The following is a 16,407-nucleotide window of genomic DNA, read 5'->3' on the forward strand; positions in this document are numbered from 1 at the left end:
TCTGCCACCCCTCATATTGGGTGGACCTATTCCCCTCCCTGATCGTGCCTGGGGAACAGTGTTTGAAGGTTGCCCCTCCCTGAACTAGGGCCTGAGCCATACTAACTTTGGGACTGTTTCTGTTTGCTGCTCCGCCCTGAACCGGGGCCGGGGCCTCACTAACTGTGGGACTGCTTTGATCTGCTGCCCACCCTGCTCTCAGGACCCCCAGTTTGGATGGAGCCACTAGACCTGTACTTACAGGCCTGAGCACAGGCCAGGGACCCAGGACTCAGGCAGCCGGCCTACACTAAGCCTCTGCCTGCCTAAAACTGGGACTGGGTGACAGGGGATGGATCCCTCGATTGCCCTACTTTGTTCTTTGCCTTTAAAGCCTTTGACACTGGCCACTGCAGGCAGCCAGCATAGTGGGTTGAATGCACCATTAGTCTGACCCTGTATGGGCGGTCTTACGTTCTGATATTGAGCATTTTTATTCCAGGGGGTTGGTTGAATTCGCAGTGATAATACTTCTCATTTAATGAAAGGAACTTAAAAAACCCACCACCGGCATTAACCATTTCAAGTTCTATGCCAGGGAACAGTGAAAGGTCTATACTCCCAGGAACTAACAAACAAACAAAAAGAGAAAATTTACTTCTTTTCACTTCCACTTGTCTTAAAGGTCTCTAGTAAGAGCAGTAGCTTATAAACAAAGTGGGTTTTTAAAACTATGATGCCAGTTCTTCCTGTGGCATATTCTCTCCAAAGGTCTCAGTCCATCATTGGAATCGGCCAGCACCCCTGTGTTTGAAGACCCCTTTATGGGAGACACTGAGGCACAGAAGAGGCGGGGATTTGCTCAGTGTCTCACAGAAAGACGACACCGGTGCAAGTAGAGCACAGGAGGCTCAGCTCTGTGCTTTTGCTACACTCCTCTCCGTTTTCCCCCTTTCCCCCCTCCCGCCTGGAGCTGGGAATAAGCTCCTGTTAAGGAGTTGGAGTCTGTCATCTGTGAGCGGGGAGTTCAAAACAGAACCCGTGAGGAAGCCGCGCCCGGGTCAGCACAGCCTTGGGGGCTGCACAGCCGCGGTGTCCCATGGCGAACGAGGCCGGGAAAACAGGTCAGTGCTGTGGTGAGCACCAGCCAAATGGAGGCTGGCCAAGGGATTACACGAGAGGCCGCGCAACAGAGCCCCAAGGCCATAGAGCGGGAGATGACACTGTCAGAACCGAGTGACAGTTCCTTACACTGGCTCAACGCTTGTGACAGGCCAAGCTGCTCACGGTTGATGTACATCTCCAGCGAGCCGTGCGGACTGGCTCCAGCACTACAGACCAGGTGGGTGGAGGCTGGGGGATCCCAGGTTCTCCCTGACCCCCGAGTGGCGTGTATGTGTGTGTGTGTATGTAGTGGAGTTTATAGATGTTAAAGCCTGAGGGGCCCAGCAGATCTACTCTCCTCTCTGCATCACAGACCACCAGCACTGCCCAAACCAAAGCCTAGTATCCCAGGCCACAAGGGACTGGACTGGCATGTGCATGAGGAGAACAGGAGGCGCACCATGGCCAAACCAACTCATTACCACTGTTCGGGGATTAATAGGTACAGCCCAATGAGGTCTCCAGCGACATCAGACCCCGAAGTATAGGCTGGGAGAGAATCCCCGCCAAGCGCACACACGCCAAGCCACCTGTCAGACCACAAGGGACCCTGAAATACAGAGGAAGAGAAACCATGACATTCTCACCAAGGAGACACCATTTGTTTGGCAAAATGAGTGGAGAAAACCCTGCAGGATAAAAGGGAAGTCCTGTCCGCCTAACCCCCCCACGGGACTAGGAGCTGGCTGGACAGAATGGGAGGAGCCCTTGTGAATGCAGCTTCACAACAGGAGCCTAGGGTCACTCCATGACATCAGTGGCAGGAACACAACTCCGGAATCCTGACTCCATGTTCTCGGCTCTAAAGGCTGGGCCATCCACATATGCCTAGAAACAGGCATTGAATCCACGAATCCTGGCTTTTAGCCTCTCGTTTTGGCCACTAGGACGCACTGCCTCTACTGTAACACACACACCCCGTACCCGCAAGTGCACATTAAAAACGCCGAGTTATGTGGCTGATCGACTGAAATGCAGACCAGGGAATAACCCAGTTCTGAACCTCTTGGAAGTCAATTCACTTCCCTCTCTCAGGAAATGAGGAAATACCTTATCCTCCCACACATGCACAATCCTTCTGTGCACCGAGGAGCGTCAGTGTAGGACTTGCACAAAAACGAGAGCTATGCTAGGATATGGTAAACCCCGGCCCCGTCTTCTGGGGAAAAGACAGAGTGTTTCCAAAAATTTTAAAAATCCCAGCAACAAAAGGTGTCACTCCCCATTCTATCCTTGACGAACACATCATCTTAACAAACACAGCTACTCCTCTGAGACTTTTAAACATCGTCTTAAGAACCCTGATAATGAAGAGATCACATGCAAAGCTGTCCAGGGCTGAGCTGTGCTGACCAGAGCGCTGGCTTTTTCGCCAGCTTCGAGCAGCTTTGCTAGGGGAGAAGAAGTCATAATTCAATCAGCCAAGGAAAAGCTATTTGCAGATCCCCGAGCACTCACGAAACATTACATTCAAGTCGCTGAGGTTTTCACTGCAATACTTATAAGACAGAGGAGATAAAAAGTGGTGTTAACTTGGGACAGGCTGGGCTCAGGGAAGGGAGAATAAAAAATGTGTCCTTCAGCTACTGGTTTGAATCCAACCCTGGTGTGCAGCGGGCCAAGAGTAGTTAGCAGCTGACAGATGCCTGAGGGAAGGTGGGGGAGGACTGGACAGGACCACATGAAACAAGTTTGCTGGGTCTCAGTCCAGAAATGGACAGACCGCATACTGGGTTCTCAGTCCAGGCCCCAACAAGCAATGGGTGACATCAGTAAAACTTCTACTGCACTGGGCACCCCCTGCCAATTTCACAGCCTCAGTGGAGTCCAATTTCAGAAACCGTGCTGCTCACCATACAAGAACCTTGAACGCAGGGTGGGGAACAATAGCTGGGGAGCGCAGGGGAAGCTGGAGATGCTAGAGAGACACAGTGGCCTTTGAGGCATCTAACCCATCACCTGTTAATCCACACTCAGGGCACATCTACACCGCAGGGCGAAAGCTGAAATACGAAGAGGCAGTCCCCTCTGGCCATCAGGCCTGTCTCTTCTCGGAGGACTGAGCTGCTGTTCCCCTGCAAAGGGAGGCGAGTGGCAGAGGTGTCGGGTAAGAACCAAGAAGCCAAGAGGTCACTTACTTTCAGACATGCAGCCAATCAGAAGCAAGGAGAGGAGGTTCGCGAGAGGGATCAGTGAAGACATTCCTGGGTTGCACAGGATCCTCATTCTTGGCAACGACCTTCCACCCCAGCCGGGAAGGCCGGAGTTCAGGGAAACTCACAGAGCCTCCAAAGCAACGTCAGCAGCTGCAGACACAAAAGGAACCGGCAGACAGTTAGAGGTTGTCCAAGGGGGAGGGGTCCGAGAGCACACGGCAGCAGGGGGGATCTGTACATAGGAGACAACAGTCCCTTGTGGAAACGCCAGAAGGCAAATGACTAAAATGGCCTGGGAGCTGACTCCATTGTGAATGAGCAAGGGGCAGGTCTAGTCACAGCACAAGGCGGGCCTGCCCCAGGTTTACGGCTTTTGCAAACCACGGTGAGCCGCATGCAAGTACCAAAGGGACCACGCCAGGGAAGAGAAGAATGAGCTGGCGGCACCGACCTCGGCAGAGCCTGTGTTTACAGTTTAGCCTTCACCACCACATGCTCCCTTCCCCGGAATGGCCGCCCCGGCTGGGCGACGAGGTGTAAAGCAATCTGACCTGATGGGCTCACAGATCCTCTGAAAGAGATTTTCCACATGCTGGAGTGAACGGAAAAAGCAGGGGAGGGGAAAACACAACAAGACAGCCTAGCTGGGAAAGGGGAGGGATGTTTCCCTGGTGCTCCCTGAGGACATCTGGGTCTGGGGGAGGGCTTGGCTCCCCCACTCAGCCACGCTCTGGGGGCAGCAATCGCCGGATGTGCACAAGCTGAGGGGCCACAGAGTCACTGATGCGTCTTCAGTGCAGACCGTGGTTCAGATTGCTGGGGGCTGTAATACTTTGGTCTAGTTCCCATTGTCGGGCCTGGCATGAATGCGGCTCAGTGATGCCGAGCAGCCTGGGACATGCAGGAGGTCAGATAGATGATAGATGGGTGTTCCCTTCTGGCCTTCAACTTGAGGACTCTGACCCCCTCCTGTGAGTTCTAATCCCAACCCTGATACCAGCTACTTACTGGGGCTGGGGGCTTCCCTGCTGTGTGCCTCAGTTCCCCCTCTCCCTCCCCGCCCTGAACAATGATCCTTACCCAACTCACGAGGCTCTGGAGCAACCATGTTGATAACCTGCTTTGATGAAGACCAATGTGATAGACACACAAAGCGGCTTTATTACTGAGAGACTGAACGGGGAGCTGGAAGCACGTGGGTGGGAACAAATCCTTGCTGAAGTACAGTTTTAGTTATTCAGCAGCCTGACACCAGAAAGATTTAAGGCTGGGTTCTCTCCTGCAATTGGACCCTGCTTGGGACAGGACAGGAGGGGGCATCCAGGAGCTGGCTAGAGCTCCGTCATTCCTGTGGGCCGAGCTGCCAAGCCAGAGGAGGCCTGGGGTAGCGCGATGCTGCACGACCTCCTCCAGCTTCTGCTGGGGGCAGGGGGAGACAGATCCCTCCGCCTGTGAGCTCCCTGAGTAGCACCAACGAGCTGTGCACACTCAGTAGTGACCCTGACCCCTGTCTCAATCGCCCTGAATATTTTTGCCAGCATGAAGGGCAGCCACTGCCCCCGAAAATGGAGACAGAACAAAGAGCACAGCCCACCTCACGCCAGCAACAATGACAAAGACACCGTGATGATCTGGCGAGGAACAGACGCGAGATACTAGAATAATGGGGAAGTTTTCTCTGCCTGCGGGGGGTCCCCTTAGGTCTCGGTAGGTTCTTATCTGCTGTACAGTTGCATGACATACAAAAATCAGGGTTTGCTGCCTTTTGGAAGAAGCAACATAAGGGGAGGTTTTATTGCTGACAGGCTGCCTAGACTCTCTGATAAGTATCAGAGCATGAAGCCACCCAGAGATGCCATCTGAATGAGTGTCTTGATCATTCTCTGTTCTAAAAACTCATCAAGACAGCCTCTTTGTAGCACTAAGGGGTAAAGAGCCCAGGATAAATAGGACAGTCCCTTAGCTTGTAATATTCCTCTCCAAGCAGGATCTTCCCAACAAACAGCACCGTGAACAGCACAGATTATAAACCACCTGACGCATGCAGGCCAGGGGTCTAGCTCCTTAACATCTCCTTGCCCCCTATTTAAACCATGTGCACATGGCACAGGAAAGCAGGAGTCTGCAATCTGAGCTACCCAACTTGATCAAGACACCAAGGCTGACAACAGATTTAGCAGCACTGTGACTAGGAACAATGGGGTGTTGTTGCTGTTGTTGTTATTTTATTTTAACAGAGAGAGGCAGGGTCTGAGGGAATCCTGAACAGTTGTGACAACTGTTAAGGAGGACAGTGCAAGAAACACAGCACAAAGGAAACAGAATCAAGCTGGTTACAGCTGGGTTTATTTTCCTCACTACTCTGCTACCTATGAACAAGAAGCTTTGGATTCCCATTGATAGGAGGGAATCCTCTACCAGGATGTTTTTGGGCACCGAATATTTCAAACCAGGGTTTGTCTGGCCTGCACCCAGAGCATTGAGGAGTTCAACACTTATTTATCTCAGTGAAATCCCCTTTCCGTCACAATCAACCACCGCTTTCTAAATGCATTGCCAGCGACCTGCTTCAGCTCAGAGCTCTGTGCACAGGCGAGAAGCAACGACCCCTCCTATAGTCTCCCCAAAAGCACCAATTAACGCAGACAAGTCATGCGGAGCGTTCCGCCGGACCTAAACTGACACCCCCGATCTCCCCCACCACCCTCATTCCACAATGGCTTTTATGCTGCATTAATGGTTGAAATAGAAAAGGTCTGGTTAAAGGGGGACTGTGACGGCTTCCGGATGCGAGAGAGAGAGATGCCAGAGGGTGACACTTCTGCTCTGGTGCTAATGCGCTTCCCAAAGCCCTTGATGGAGACTCGAAGCACTGGCAAAATATGAGGACATGTCAACCTCAATCCAGAAACTCATCCTTCAGAGCAGGTACGTCACCAGCCTTTTCCCCCTGGACTCCCCGGCCTCAGGATTAGGGGGAGGGCAAAACGGGATCCCACCTGGCTCTGCTGGGTGAACGAGGGAGGGAGGGAAGGAGAAAAAAAGATGCTCCACTGTCTTCAGAACCCTTGACTGGTGGCAAAAGGAGCACTGGACATGGAGTTGCACAAGAAGCTGCCCGAACTCCCCTTCGCACCTAGCTCTCTCACCTGCCCCATGACTGTCAGCCCAAAACAGACCAATGGTTCAGCTCATCGAATCCTAGAGCTGGAAGAGACCTCAGGAGGTCATCAACTCCAGCCCCCAGCCCAAGGCAGGACTAATCCCAACTCATCTGCCAGTTAGATGCTTGGGGAAAGGCATAATCTCTCTGGGTATGTCTACACTACCCCGCTAGTTCGAACTAGGAGGGTAATGTAGGCATACCGCACTTGCTAATGAAGCCCGGGATTTGAATTTCCCGGGCTTCATTAGCATAAGCGGGGAGCCGCCATTTTTAAATCCCCGCTGCTTCGAACCCCGTGCAGCGCGGCTACACGGGGCTCGAACTAGGTAGTTCGGACTAGGGTGCCTATTCCGAACTACCGGTACACCTCATTTCACCTAGTCCGAACTACCTAGTTCGAGCCCCGTGTAGCCGCGCTGCACGGGGTTCGAAGCAGCGGGGATTTAAAAATGGCGGCTCCCCGCTTATGCTAATGAAGCCCGGGAAATTCAAATCCCGGGCTTCATTAGCAAGTGCGGTATGCCTACATCACCCTCCTAGTTCGAACTAGCGGGGTAGTGTAGACATACCCTCTCTCTCTCTCTCTCTCTCTCTCTCTCTCTCTCTCACCCCTCCTCCCCCCCAATGTGTCTACACATTTTTTTGGAAATTTCTTCCTGGCTTCTTGTAGGTGACAGCTGACACCCCGAAGCACGAAGGCCAGCTGGCCCTTATACTAATCACCTTTGTTATTTGTATCCACAGCAGCAGTCCTAGGTAGGCAGCAGAATGCGCATCGCTGGGGTACCCAACTACAGCACCACAGGCCTCTCCCATCCTCCAGCACAGCTCCATGAAGATGTGAAAAGCCCTGAAGTACACTCAGATCACACAGATTTTATCGCCTCTTCTCTCCCTTCCTGTATTTGTACATCTCCTGCCCAGACCGTGAGCTCTTTACAGACCAGCGTGAGGAGCAGACACCTGCCCCGAAGCCCCGGCACACTACTGGCACTACAAATAAAGGTAATAGCGGCCGGTTTCGCACTGTTCTATTGAAAAGTCTTGCTGGCTTCCTCACACAGGCTCTTCTATGGCATAGACAGGGCCTACAGGCCTCGATCCTTATTAGAGGACCCCGCTGCTCCACAGTGGGGTCAGGAGTATGCTAGACATAGTGGCCATTTCAGAAACCAGACTTAGACTCTGTCTACACTGGCAATTGAGCGACAAAGCTTTGGTTGTTCACAGGTGCTTAGCTCCCCACCCTCCACCCCGAGAGCTTTGCCATCCCAAGTAGTGTAAACAGTGGAGAAATCAAATGCCACTCGTAGGGGGTGGAAGATTACTGACGGTGTTTACACTGCCTGTCTTTTAGCAACACGGTCACCATCTGTAATGAGGGCATACCCTAATTCACAGGGTATGTCTAGACTACAGGGTTTTGTCGACAGAAGTTTTGTCGACAGATACTGTCGACAAAGCTTCTGTTGACAAGGAGCGTCTAGACTACATCCAGTTCTGTCGACAAAGCAAGCTGCTTTGTTAACATAACAGTGTGGACACAAAGGACAGTGTAGATGCAATAATGCCTTCTATTGACAGAACTCTGTCGATAAAAGGCGTTATTCCTCGTAGAATGAGGTTTACATACGTCAACAAAACTGCTGACTTTTGTCAACGTTATGTCGACATAACTCAAAGGCAGTGTGGACACAGGTATAGTTTTGTCAACAAAAGTCCGCTTTTGTCGACAAAACCCTGTAGTCTAGACACACCCACACAGTCAAAAAGCTGTTTGAAGTTGTTCTTTCCTCTGAGGCTTCCCAGTGCACCTAATTCTCTGACTGCAAGCTCCTAGGGAGCCATGCATATGGTCAACTTTTAAAGAATAATAAAATGTGAAGTGCTTTGCTGCACATAGCCCTCTGGCCCGGCTTCTCTCACCTATAGAGAAAGAGGCTGGACTTCTTAGAGGCTGATCAAAGAACCCAGGGTAAAATTTTCAAAAGCACCTATGGGTATGTCTACACTACAGCGCTAATTCGAACTAACTTAGTTCGAAATAGTTAATTCGAACTAAGCTAATTCGAACTAACGCATCCAGACTAAAAAACTAGTTCGAATTAGCGTTTTGCTAATTCGAACTACCATGTCCACACAGAGTGGACCCTGAAGCGGGGTTAAGGATGGCCGGAAGCAGTGCCGGCAGGGCATCAGATGAGGACTTAGAGCGTGGAGCTGCTGCCTCAGGCTAGCCAAGGGCTGTGCTTAAAGGGACCCGACCCCCATCCCGGACAGACAGTTCTCAGGGGTGCCCCGCTAAGCAGTCCTGGCTTGGAGTGCCCTGAGTGCCCACACTGGGCACATCACAGCACTCGGCCATCAGACCGGCTGCACTTGCCGCAGGCTGCCATCTGGGGAGAGGGGATAATTGGGGGGCTGCAGGAGAGGTTCCACCCTCAGAAGCCCGCAGAGCCAGCCCAGTCCTCCCCATCGGGAGCTCGTACCCCATTCCTCCCTCACCTCCTTCCACTTACCCCTCCCTAGCCCCCCTTCCTGATGTACAAAATAAAGGACAATTGTGTTCAAAAATGGAATCTCTCTTTATTGAACAAAACTGGGGGAGACTGGGAAAAGGAGGTGGGAGAGGGGAGGGAAACTACAATGATGAGGGGTTTGGAACAGGTCCCATATGAAGAGAGGCTAAAGAGACTGGGACTTTTCAGCTTAGAAAAGAGGAGATGGAGGGGGGATATGATAGAGGTCTATAAAAGCATGAGTGGGGTGGAGAGGGTGCATACAGAAAAGTTCTTCATTAGTTCCCATAATAGAAGGGCTAGAGGACACCAAAGGAAAGGAATGGGTAGCAGGCTTCAAACTAATAAGAGAAAGTTCTTCTTCACAAAGCAAATAGTCAACCTGTGGAACTCCTTGCTGCAGGAGGCTGTGAAGGCTAGAACTAGAACAGAGTTTAAAGAGAAGTGAGATCAATTCATGGAGGTTGGGTCCATGGAGTGCTATTAGCCAGGGGGTAGGAGTGGTGTCCCTGCCCAAGGTTTGTGGAAGGCTGGAGAGGGATGGCACGAGACAAATGGCTTGGTCACTGTCTTTGGTCCATCCCCTCCAGGGTCTCTAGGGTTGGCCGCTGTCGGCAGACAGGCTACTGGGCTAGATGGATCTTTGGTCTGACCCAGTACGGACATTCTAAGCTCAGGGCTCAGGGTCGGGGGTCTCAGTGGACCACCTTGATTTTCATGCAAACCTGCTCCTGGGTGGCCAGGCTGGCAGCTCTCCTGCCCTAGATGGCCGCTTTCCTGTGCCTAGTGCGGAGGTCATGGACGAGGTCCACGATGTCTGCACTGGACCAGGTGGGTGCCCGCCTCTTGTGGTCCTGGGCAAGCTCCCGGGAGCCGCCAGCCTGGTCCTGGGAAGAGGGGGAGGGCTGGGGGACATCGGGTGGCTGGCTCGAGTCATGCCAGGTGCAGGGTCTGCTGGCTGGGTGCTGGCAGGCTTGCACTTGGCACAGGCATCGTAGCCAGCCCGTGCCCCTTTAAGGGGTCCGGGGCCGAGAGGGGGGCAGACGAGTTTCCCTGGTGTTGGCCAGAGTGGCCACCAGGGAAAGCTGGGGAGGGCTAGCCTCCCACTAGTTTGAATTAAGAGGCTACACAGCCCTTAATTTGAGCTAGTAAGTTCGAACTAGGCTTAGTCCTCTTACAATGAGGTTTACCTAGTTCGAACTAAGCGCTCCGCTAGTTTGAATTAAGTTCGAACTAGCGGAGCGCTAGTGTAGCGCCTATCAAAGTTAATTTGAACTAACGTCCGTTACTTCGAATTAACTTTGTAGTGTAGACATACCCTATGTGATTTAGGAGTTTAAATTTAGATCACATGGGTCCTTTTGAATATTTTCTCCTATTTGTATGAGAGCTAGACAGCTAGACACACACCTCCATAAGCACCCCAGCCAGAGTGGGAGTTTATCTTAGCCAGTGAGAGTCCCAGAAAGAAGGAAAATCCATGCTACTTCATGAGGGAACCTCTCCCCAACTCTGCTTGCAACAACTGTTGTTAAATGGCCATAGTGAGTATGGTTCTGAACACAGCACAGGGCTATGGGTCACTTCACAGATGAAAAGCTGCAATGTACGATTCAGCTTCTGTTCCCATTCTCTCTCTCTCTCTCTCTCTCTCTCTCTCTCTCTCTCTCTCTCTCTCTCTCTCTCTCTTGTTCCCAATCTCTCTGGGTATGTCTACACTACCCCGCTAGTTCGAACTAGCGGGGTAATGTATGCATACCGAACTTGCTAATGAAGCCCGGGATTTGAATTTCCCAGGCTTCATTAGCATAAAGCCGGCGCCGCCATTTTTAAAAGCGGCTCGTTCCACAGATAGTTCGGAATGGCTACGTAGTTCGAAATATCTAGCCCGTGCCGCGTGTAGCCGCGCGGCACGGGGTTCGCACTAGCCGGCTTTTAAAAATGGCGGCGCCGGCTTTATGCTAATGAAGCCCGGGAAATTCAAATCCCAGGCTTCATTAGCAAGTTCGGTATGCATACATTACCCCGCTAGTTCGAACTAGCGGGGTAGTGTAGACATACCCTCTCTCTCTCTCTCCAGCTTCTGTTCCCATTCTCTCTCTCTCTCTCTCTCTCTCTCTGAGTCCTAATGTAGTGAAAAAAATGTAGACTAGTTTTCATTTTGAAGGATCTGAAAGGATTTTTGTTTTGGGGAGGAAAAAAACCCCAACCAAACAAAAAAACTGCTGACATTGTAAAAATCAAACCCAAAAGTTCAACAACCTTTTCAATTATGTTTAAAATTTGAATTAAAAATTTTGGGTTTTTTTTACTGGATGAAAAAAGCAATAATTTTTCCAAGCAAAATTGTTTAAAAAACCTCTCTCCCAACTCTGGTCACCCGTGATTAGCTTTTGCATCTCATTTTCTTGGAGAGTACGGGGGACAATTCCTCCCCTCCCCATCAAGCCATGCCCGTCAATTACCACAAGAACCGTACGGAGAAGAAGCTGCACTCAGAGAGCTCTTCTCCATGCATTAATGCATTCGCCCAGTTGCCAGTTCAGTTTGCACTGCACATTAATAAGGGTCAATGGGTCACTTCATTTCCTGCTCTACAAGAGGTGGAGGGTTTGTATTGTTTTTTAAAAAGGCTTTTAAAGCACAATCAACCAGCCAGGCTGCCATCTCCTCTCCAGAAAAAGAAATCTGACATTTAAATAAACAAGTACACACCTCATGCTCGTTGCTTCGTTGTGAGTCAGCTCTTGTGAGTCTGCCCAACCAGCCACCTTCACAGAGACCGGAGTGGTCTGTGTGATGTGGGCAGGTGCCCACTGGGAACCTGAGCAAACCTCCCCAATCACAACCAGCCCTGCTGACGGTTTCGGCAGAGGCTTAGGATCAAATGGATCTGAGTAGGTGGCTTCTGGTGTTCCTATAGGTAGGGCCTGCCAAAGAGATTCCTGTGCCAAGTTTGAGGCCAGCTGGTAACTCTGTAACTAGGTATTAGTCTCCAGCGTGTTCCATTCAGCATTTATCCCCACTCTACAGTCACTTTTTTTAAAGAATGAGCAAAAGTACCAGAGAGACCCACCTTCCGTACCACGCTCTGACAGCGTTAATTTACACGCCCCATTCCCCTCATCACACCTCTCTGCTCCTGCCGAATCGACCCAACTGGCCCGCTCTGGGTGGCGGGAGATGGTTCTATTGCACCTCAGCGTCAAAGTCCTGGGGCAGAAAACTCGTGGCACGCCAGTGTTCCAAACCCCAGTGCCACAGACGTCCACAGCTCCCTTCTGCGTACGACCAGCAACACGACCCCAAGCAGGGACCTTGGATGCTCAGTGGCAGAGGGTTATCAGATGTATTTTAATAAAGGGGATGTGCCAAAACCTTCTGTGCTACCAAAAAGCATAAACCAGCCAACATTTTCAAAAGTAACTCATTTTGAGTGTCCACCTTGAGACACTGAATGGACGGGGGGCGGGGAGGAGCCCTGATTTTCATAGGGCACGTTATCGACACTTTCTGCAAATTAGGCCTTTTGAAAGGCAAATGAGGCACCCAAGGAACTGAGGCACTCAAAATCACAAGCTCCTTCTGAGAACATAGGATACAGGTTTCAGCCCATCTGTCATCATGGAGATGACTGGATGCTCCAGGGCTAATTATTAGATGATAAATAATCTCTTGTTCTTAATTAGCACTTTACTTTTGAGATCTTAAAGATGAAATGTACAAAGCAAATTAACATCATGAGCCCCATTTTACAATGGGGAAACTGAGGCACGAGGCAGGGAAATGAATTGCCTAAGGTCACCCAGCAGCAGCACCAGGATTAGTCTCCAGGTCAGCCAAGTCCCAGTCCAGTTCCCTACCCATTGGGATATACTGCCTTATGCTATGCTGTAATAAAGCTGCTTCTCATCCTTCGATCTCAAAAAATCATTTTCCAAAGAGAACCCAAGAATCATGAACCTCCATGGGGAAAATGAGGCACCGAGCAACACGCTTGGGTCTCTCTCCGACACACAAATACCCCACCTGTTCATGCTCTTGGTAAACCCAGCTCTGAGCAACAGACTTTGCAGGAGCAGGGAACGGGGGCATCCATTTTGGGTGAGAGGTGGTTTGTTCTCTGACAGCTGCAACTGGGTATCCTGGCACAAAGGGATAAACCACAGGGACAGGCAGGGGAGGCAAGCAGGCAGGCTAGGCCTGATTTGTGTTTAAATAATCGGGAGAAACGAATTGGCCCCCTCCTTTTTCCAGCAGTGACAGCTCTGACAAGCAGTGATGAATTTGCTGTGTCCAGTAAGTGTTTAGCGGGTGCAGCGTAGCATGGAAAGGGGGCAGAGGAAATGGCAGCTGTGGCCAAAGGGGACTTGCAGATCTCAGAGATCAGAAGCCCACAGCAAAGAGCAGGAATGGGTTCATCTCCTAGGGCTGGTCTGCAATATGCATGCAACCGCAGCACCCAGACACCAGCGGGGCCTGCTGGCTCCCAGATCGCCGCACACTGCAGCAGCCAGCCAGCACACAGGCAAGGGCACCCCCGAGCGTGGGTGAGTGCTGCGGCGGGGAACCAGGCTCCCAGGCTGGGTAGCCGGGCTGGCGCCAGCGGTGCGGGTGCTCCACTGCGGGACGAAGCTCAAAGAACACCCGGATCCCTGGGCTTGAGAGTGAGAAGAGGCGTTCTGCCACTCCTGCCCCGCTGCCCCGAGCCCCCGATGCAAGCCCGTCCACTCGGCGGGGTAGGCTGCTCCCAGCGCCAGTGTAGACGGACGGCGTGACCTCTTGTGTGACAGCGAAGCCACGGAGAACAACCCCCGTGAAACCAGGCCCGTACTATGGCGGTTCTCAAACCTTCTGGCCTGCAGCCCGCCCCGCTCAATGCAGACCTGACCGCGGACCCCCAGCCACAACGACAGAATGGCTGAGGGTGCAACGCCTGGGTGGGAGGTTGGGTGCAGGAGCAGGTTGAAGGCGGGTCTGGGGGGAGGGGATGAGGCTACGGGGTCTGGAAGGGAAGGGGATGGGGGGTGCTTACCTGGCTCTCTGTCTCCCACTGCTCCCGGGCACTCCCCCACTGCTGCCACTGGTGGGGATTCCAGCCAATGGGAGCAGCGGGGAAAGCCTCCAGATGAGCGATTTCCTGTGCTGCCGTTCTCCCAGCTGGAGGGGAGGGAGCCGCAGCATATGGAGCCGTTTCTCTCCCCCACACGCCCGCGAAGCTCACGCCCCGTCCCTCCCCCACAGCGGGAAGCCGGCATTGGCATTCAAACCTCATAGGCGGGTGCAGGGCCAGCATCGGCTCCCTGCTGTGGGGGAGGAGGGCAAGCCCCAAGCCCGCAGACCTCGTGCGAGATGGTCGCCGACCTCTAGTGGCCCACGGACCACCCTCTGAGATCCACGGCCGTAGCACAACTGCAGCATCTCCTCCGGGATCCTGGGAAAAGGGGGCCAAGCAGCACAGGCGTTAAAGCCAAGTCCCACGCCGCCAACTTCCCACTCCTGAAAGAGGGGCTTTGGGAAGGACTCTCCACCAGCTCCATTATGCAGCCTCTGAACCAGGAGCGCCCGCAGAATCCAAATCATCAGGGGCAGCCCAGCTCTGCCGACAGCAGAAAGGGCTGGAGTCGGAGTCCTTTGTCTAGATTAACACAAAGGAGCTGCTTCTCCACTGCTCTGCATCCTGGGTGGCCATTTACACAAGCGCCAAGTGGGCGCGCAACATAAGTCACGTACTTTGCCCTGGTGTAACTGCACAAGGTGCAGGATAACGCGTGATGGACACGCAGGGCCAGAGCATGCCTCCCCTCCTCCTCCCTCCCTCTCTCTGACCCACAATCCTGCAGCATTTACCCGCTGATCACTCCAGATCAGCACCTCACAGCTGACAGCTTTGGGGACAATGTTTGCTTTGGGGTCAGTTTAATACTTGGCATTTCTACGGTAGGTTCTGGGGTTTTTAACGCTGTGCCTCATTAGATCTGCCGTCGCGCCGCCTGACAGCCCATGTGCTCCGTGGGGCACAGCTCATGTCTTCTCTTCAAGCCAGCCATGCCCATGCCCAGGGAGCTATGTAAATAATCATCCATCATCATTACCTCACGATGTCATCAGCACAGCGCAGCAGCCAAACCCCCACAGGAGAGAGACCGAACAGAACTGGGGGAATACTGCAAAACCCAACAAGCAGGACCCGCAAACTTCCCCGAGAATAAAGCCAGATACAATGCCCCCCGCACTCCATAGTCCCTGTGCAAAAGCAGAACCCTGAAGGGGCTGGGGCGTGCATAAACACGCGTATTCGCACAAGAATGCAACAGCACCATCGACACTAGTGGAGGGATGGGGGAAGCTCCCTTTATCCCCTTAAGGAGCACTCACACTGCACCAGGGGATTCCACCAATTACTGCGTGGATAGCAGCCACCAAATTAAACCTCGGCCCCACGTTGGGGACCAGGATTGGGTTACGTCAGAGCCCTGAGTGGGACGGTTCTTAACCCCCACCAGTCCCACTATTACGGCAGCGGGTCTTGTGGGATCCCAGTCCTGCGCAGGGCTCTAGGATACACGCTGTACTCAAACCACCAGGGACAATGAACAAATTCTTTAAAACAAAATTGGTTTCTTCTGCCCAAAGGATGTGAAGAACAGGCCTAGAGCATGCAGCGGGAGCAGCACAAATATCAACACCCCTACAGATCAATTTTTAATCCATATGAACCTATCCACGGTAATCTTACCTAGGCAACATCCCTCCTAAGAGTCTAGACCACGGGTGGCCAACCCATTCTGGACAAAAAGCCAAGATATCAGTGGATCCAGCACGAAGAGGCAGGGCAAAGTTGTCGAGCCAAAAAAAAAAAAAAAAGGATGGCCCCTTTAAGAAAACACATTTAGAGGCTTTTTGGACACATCAGGCTCCCACTGGCTGATGCCATCTTTAATAGACATGCCAAACAGCTCCTCTGCCCCAGTGAGCACAGGGAGCCAAGAGGAGAAGGCCGTTTTTGGGGGCGTGGGGGCAGCCTTACGAGCCACGGGGGGGGGGGGGAAGGGAGAGGAGAGCCACATGTGGCTTGCGAGCCATGGGTTGGCCACAGCTGGTCTAGACATTGCTAGTGGCCAAGGTCACCAGCACTGCTATCCAGTATGCAAAGTTCCAGAGGGAAGCCTTCTATGGGCTGCGTCCTTTGGCCACTCATCGAGCGCTCCCCAGAGTTCACAGACTGAGATCCTCTGGCACCAAGACCAACTCTAATTTAGCCACCGGGACCAGTGGAGCCACTAACCCTAGTATCAAGCGGCCCAAAGGAGAAAAACGTGCAATAACCTTCCTGATTTGCAGAGCCCTGCGAAGAGAAAACACTGCTCCCGACAGCCCCCGCAAAAGAGAACGAAAGCCAGGAGCAGGGTTTCGCCGGCTC

At 52.4% G+C, this 16,407-nt stretch overlaps 1 protein-coding gene across 17 annotated transcripts in view; it reads right to left on the reverse strand.

Annotated features, from left to right (window-relative positions):
* Positions 1–16,407, reverse strand: part of PTPRS (protein tyrosine phosphatase receptor type S) — a 279,600-nt gene that overhangs the window by 149,305 nt on the left and 113,888 nt on the right. For all 17 annotated transcript variants that reach the window (XM_075903072.1, XM_075903067.1, XM_075903074.1 and 14 more), the window contains one exon: positions 3,282–3,449. In XM_075903072.1, the coding sequence (XP_075759187.1) occupies positions 3,282–3,369 (88 nt within the window). In that variant the 5' untranslated portion in view covers positions 3,370–3,449. The remainder of the gene's footprint in view (positions 1–3,281; positions 3,450–16,407) is intronic.

The sequence above is a fragment of the Pelodiscus sinensis genome, chromosome 19, assembly GCF_049634645.1.
Source record: "Pelodiscus sinensis isolate JC-2024 chromosome 19, ASM4963464v1, whole genome shotgun sequence".
In the NCBI taxonomy this organism is placed as follows: domain Eukaryota; kingdom Metazoa; phylum Chordata; order Testudines; family Trionychidae; genus Pelodiscus; species Pelodiscus sinensis.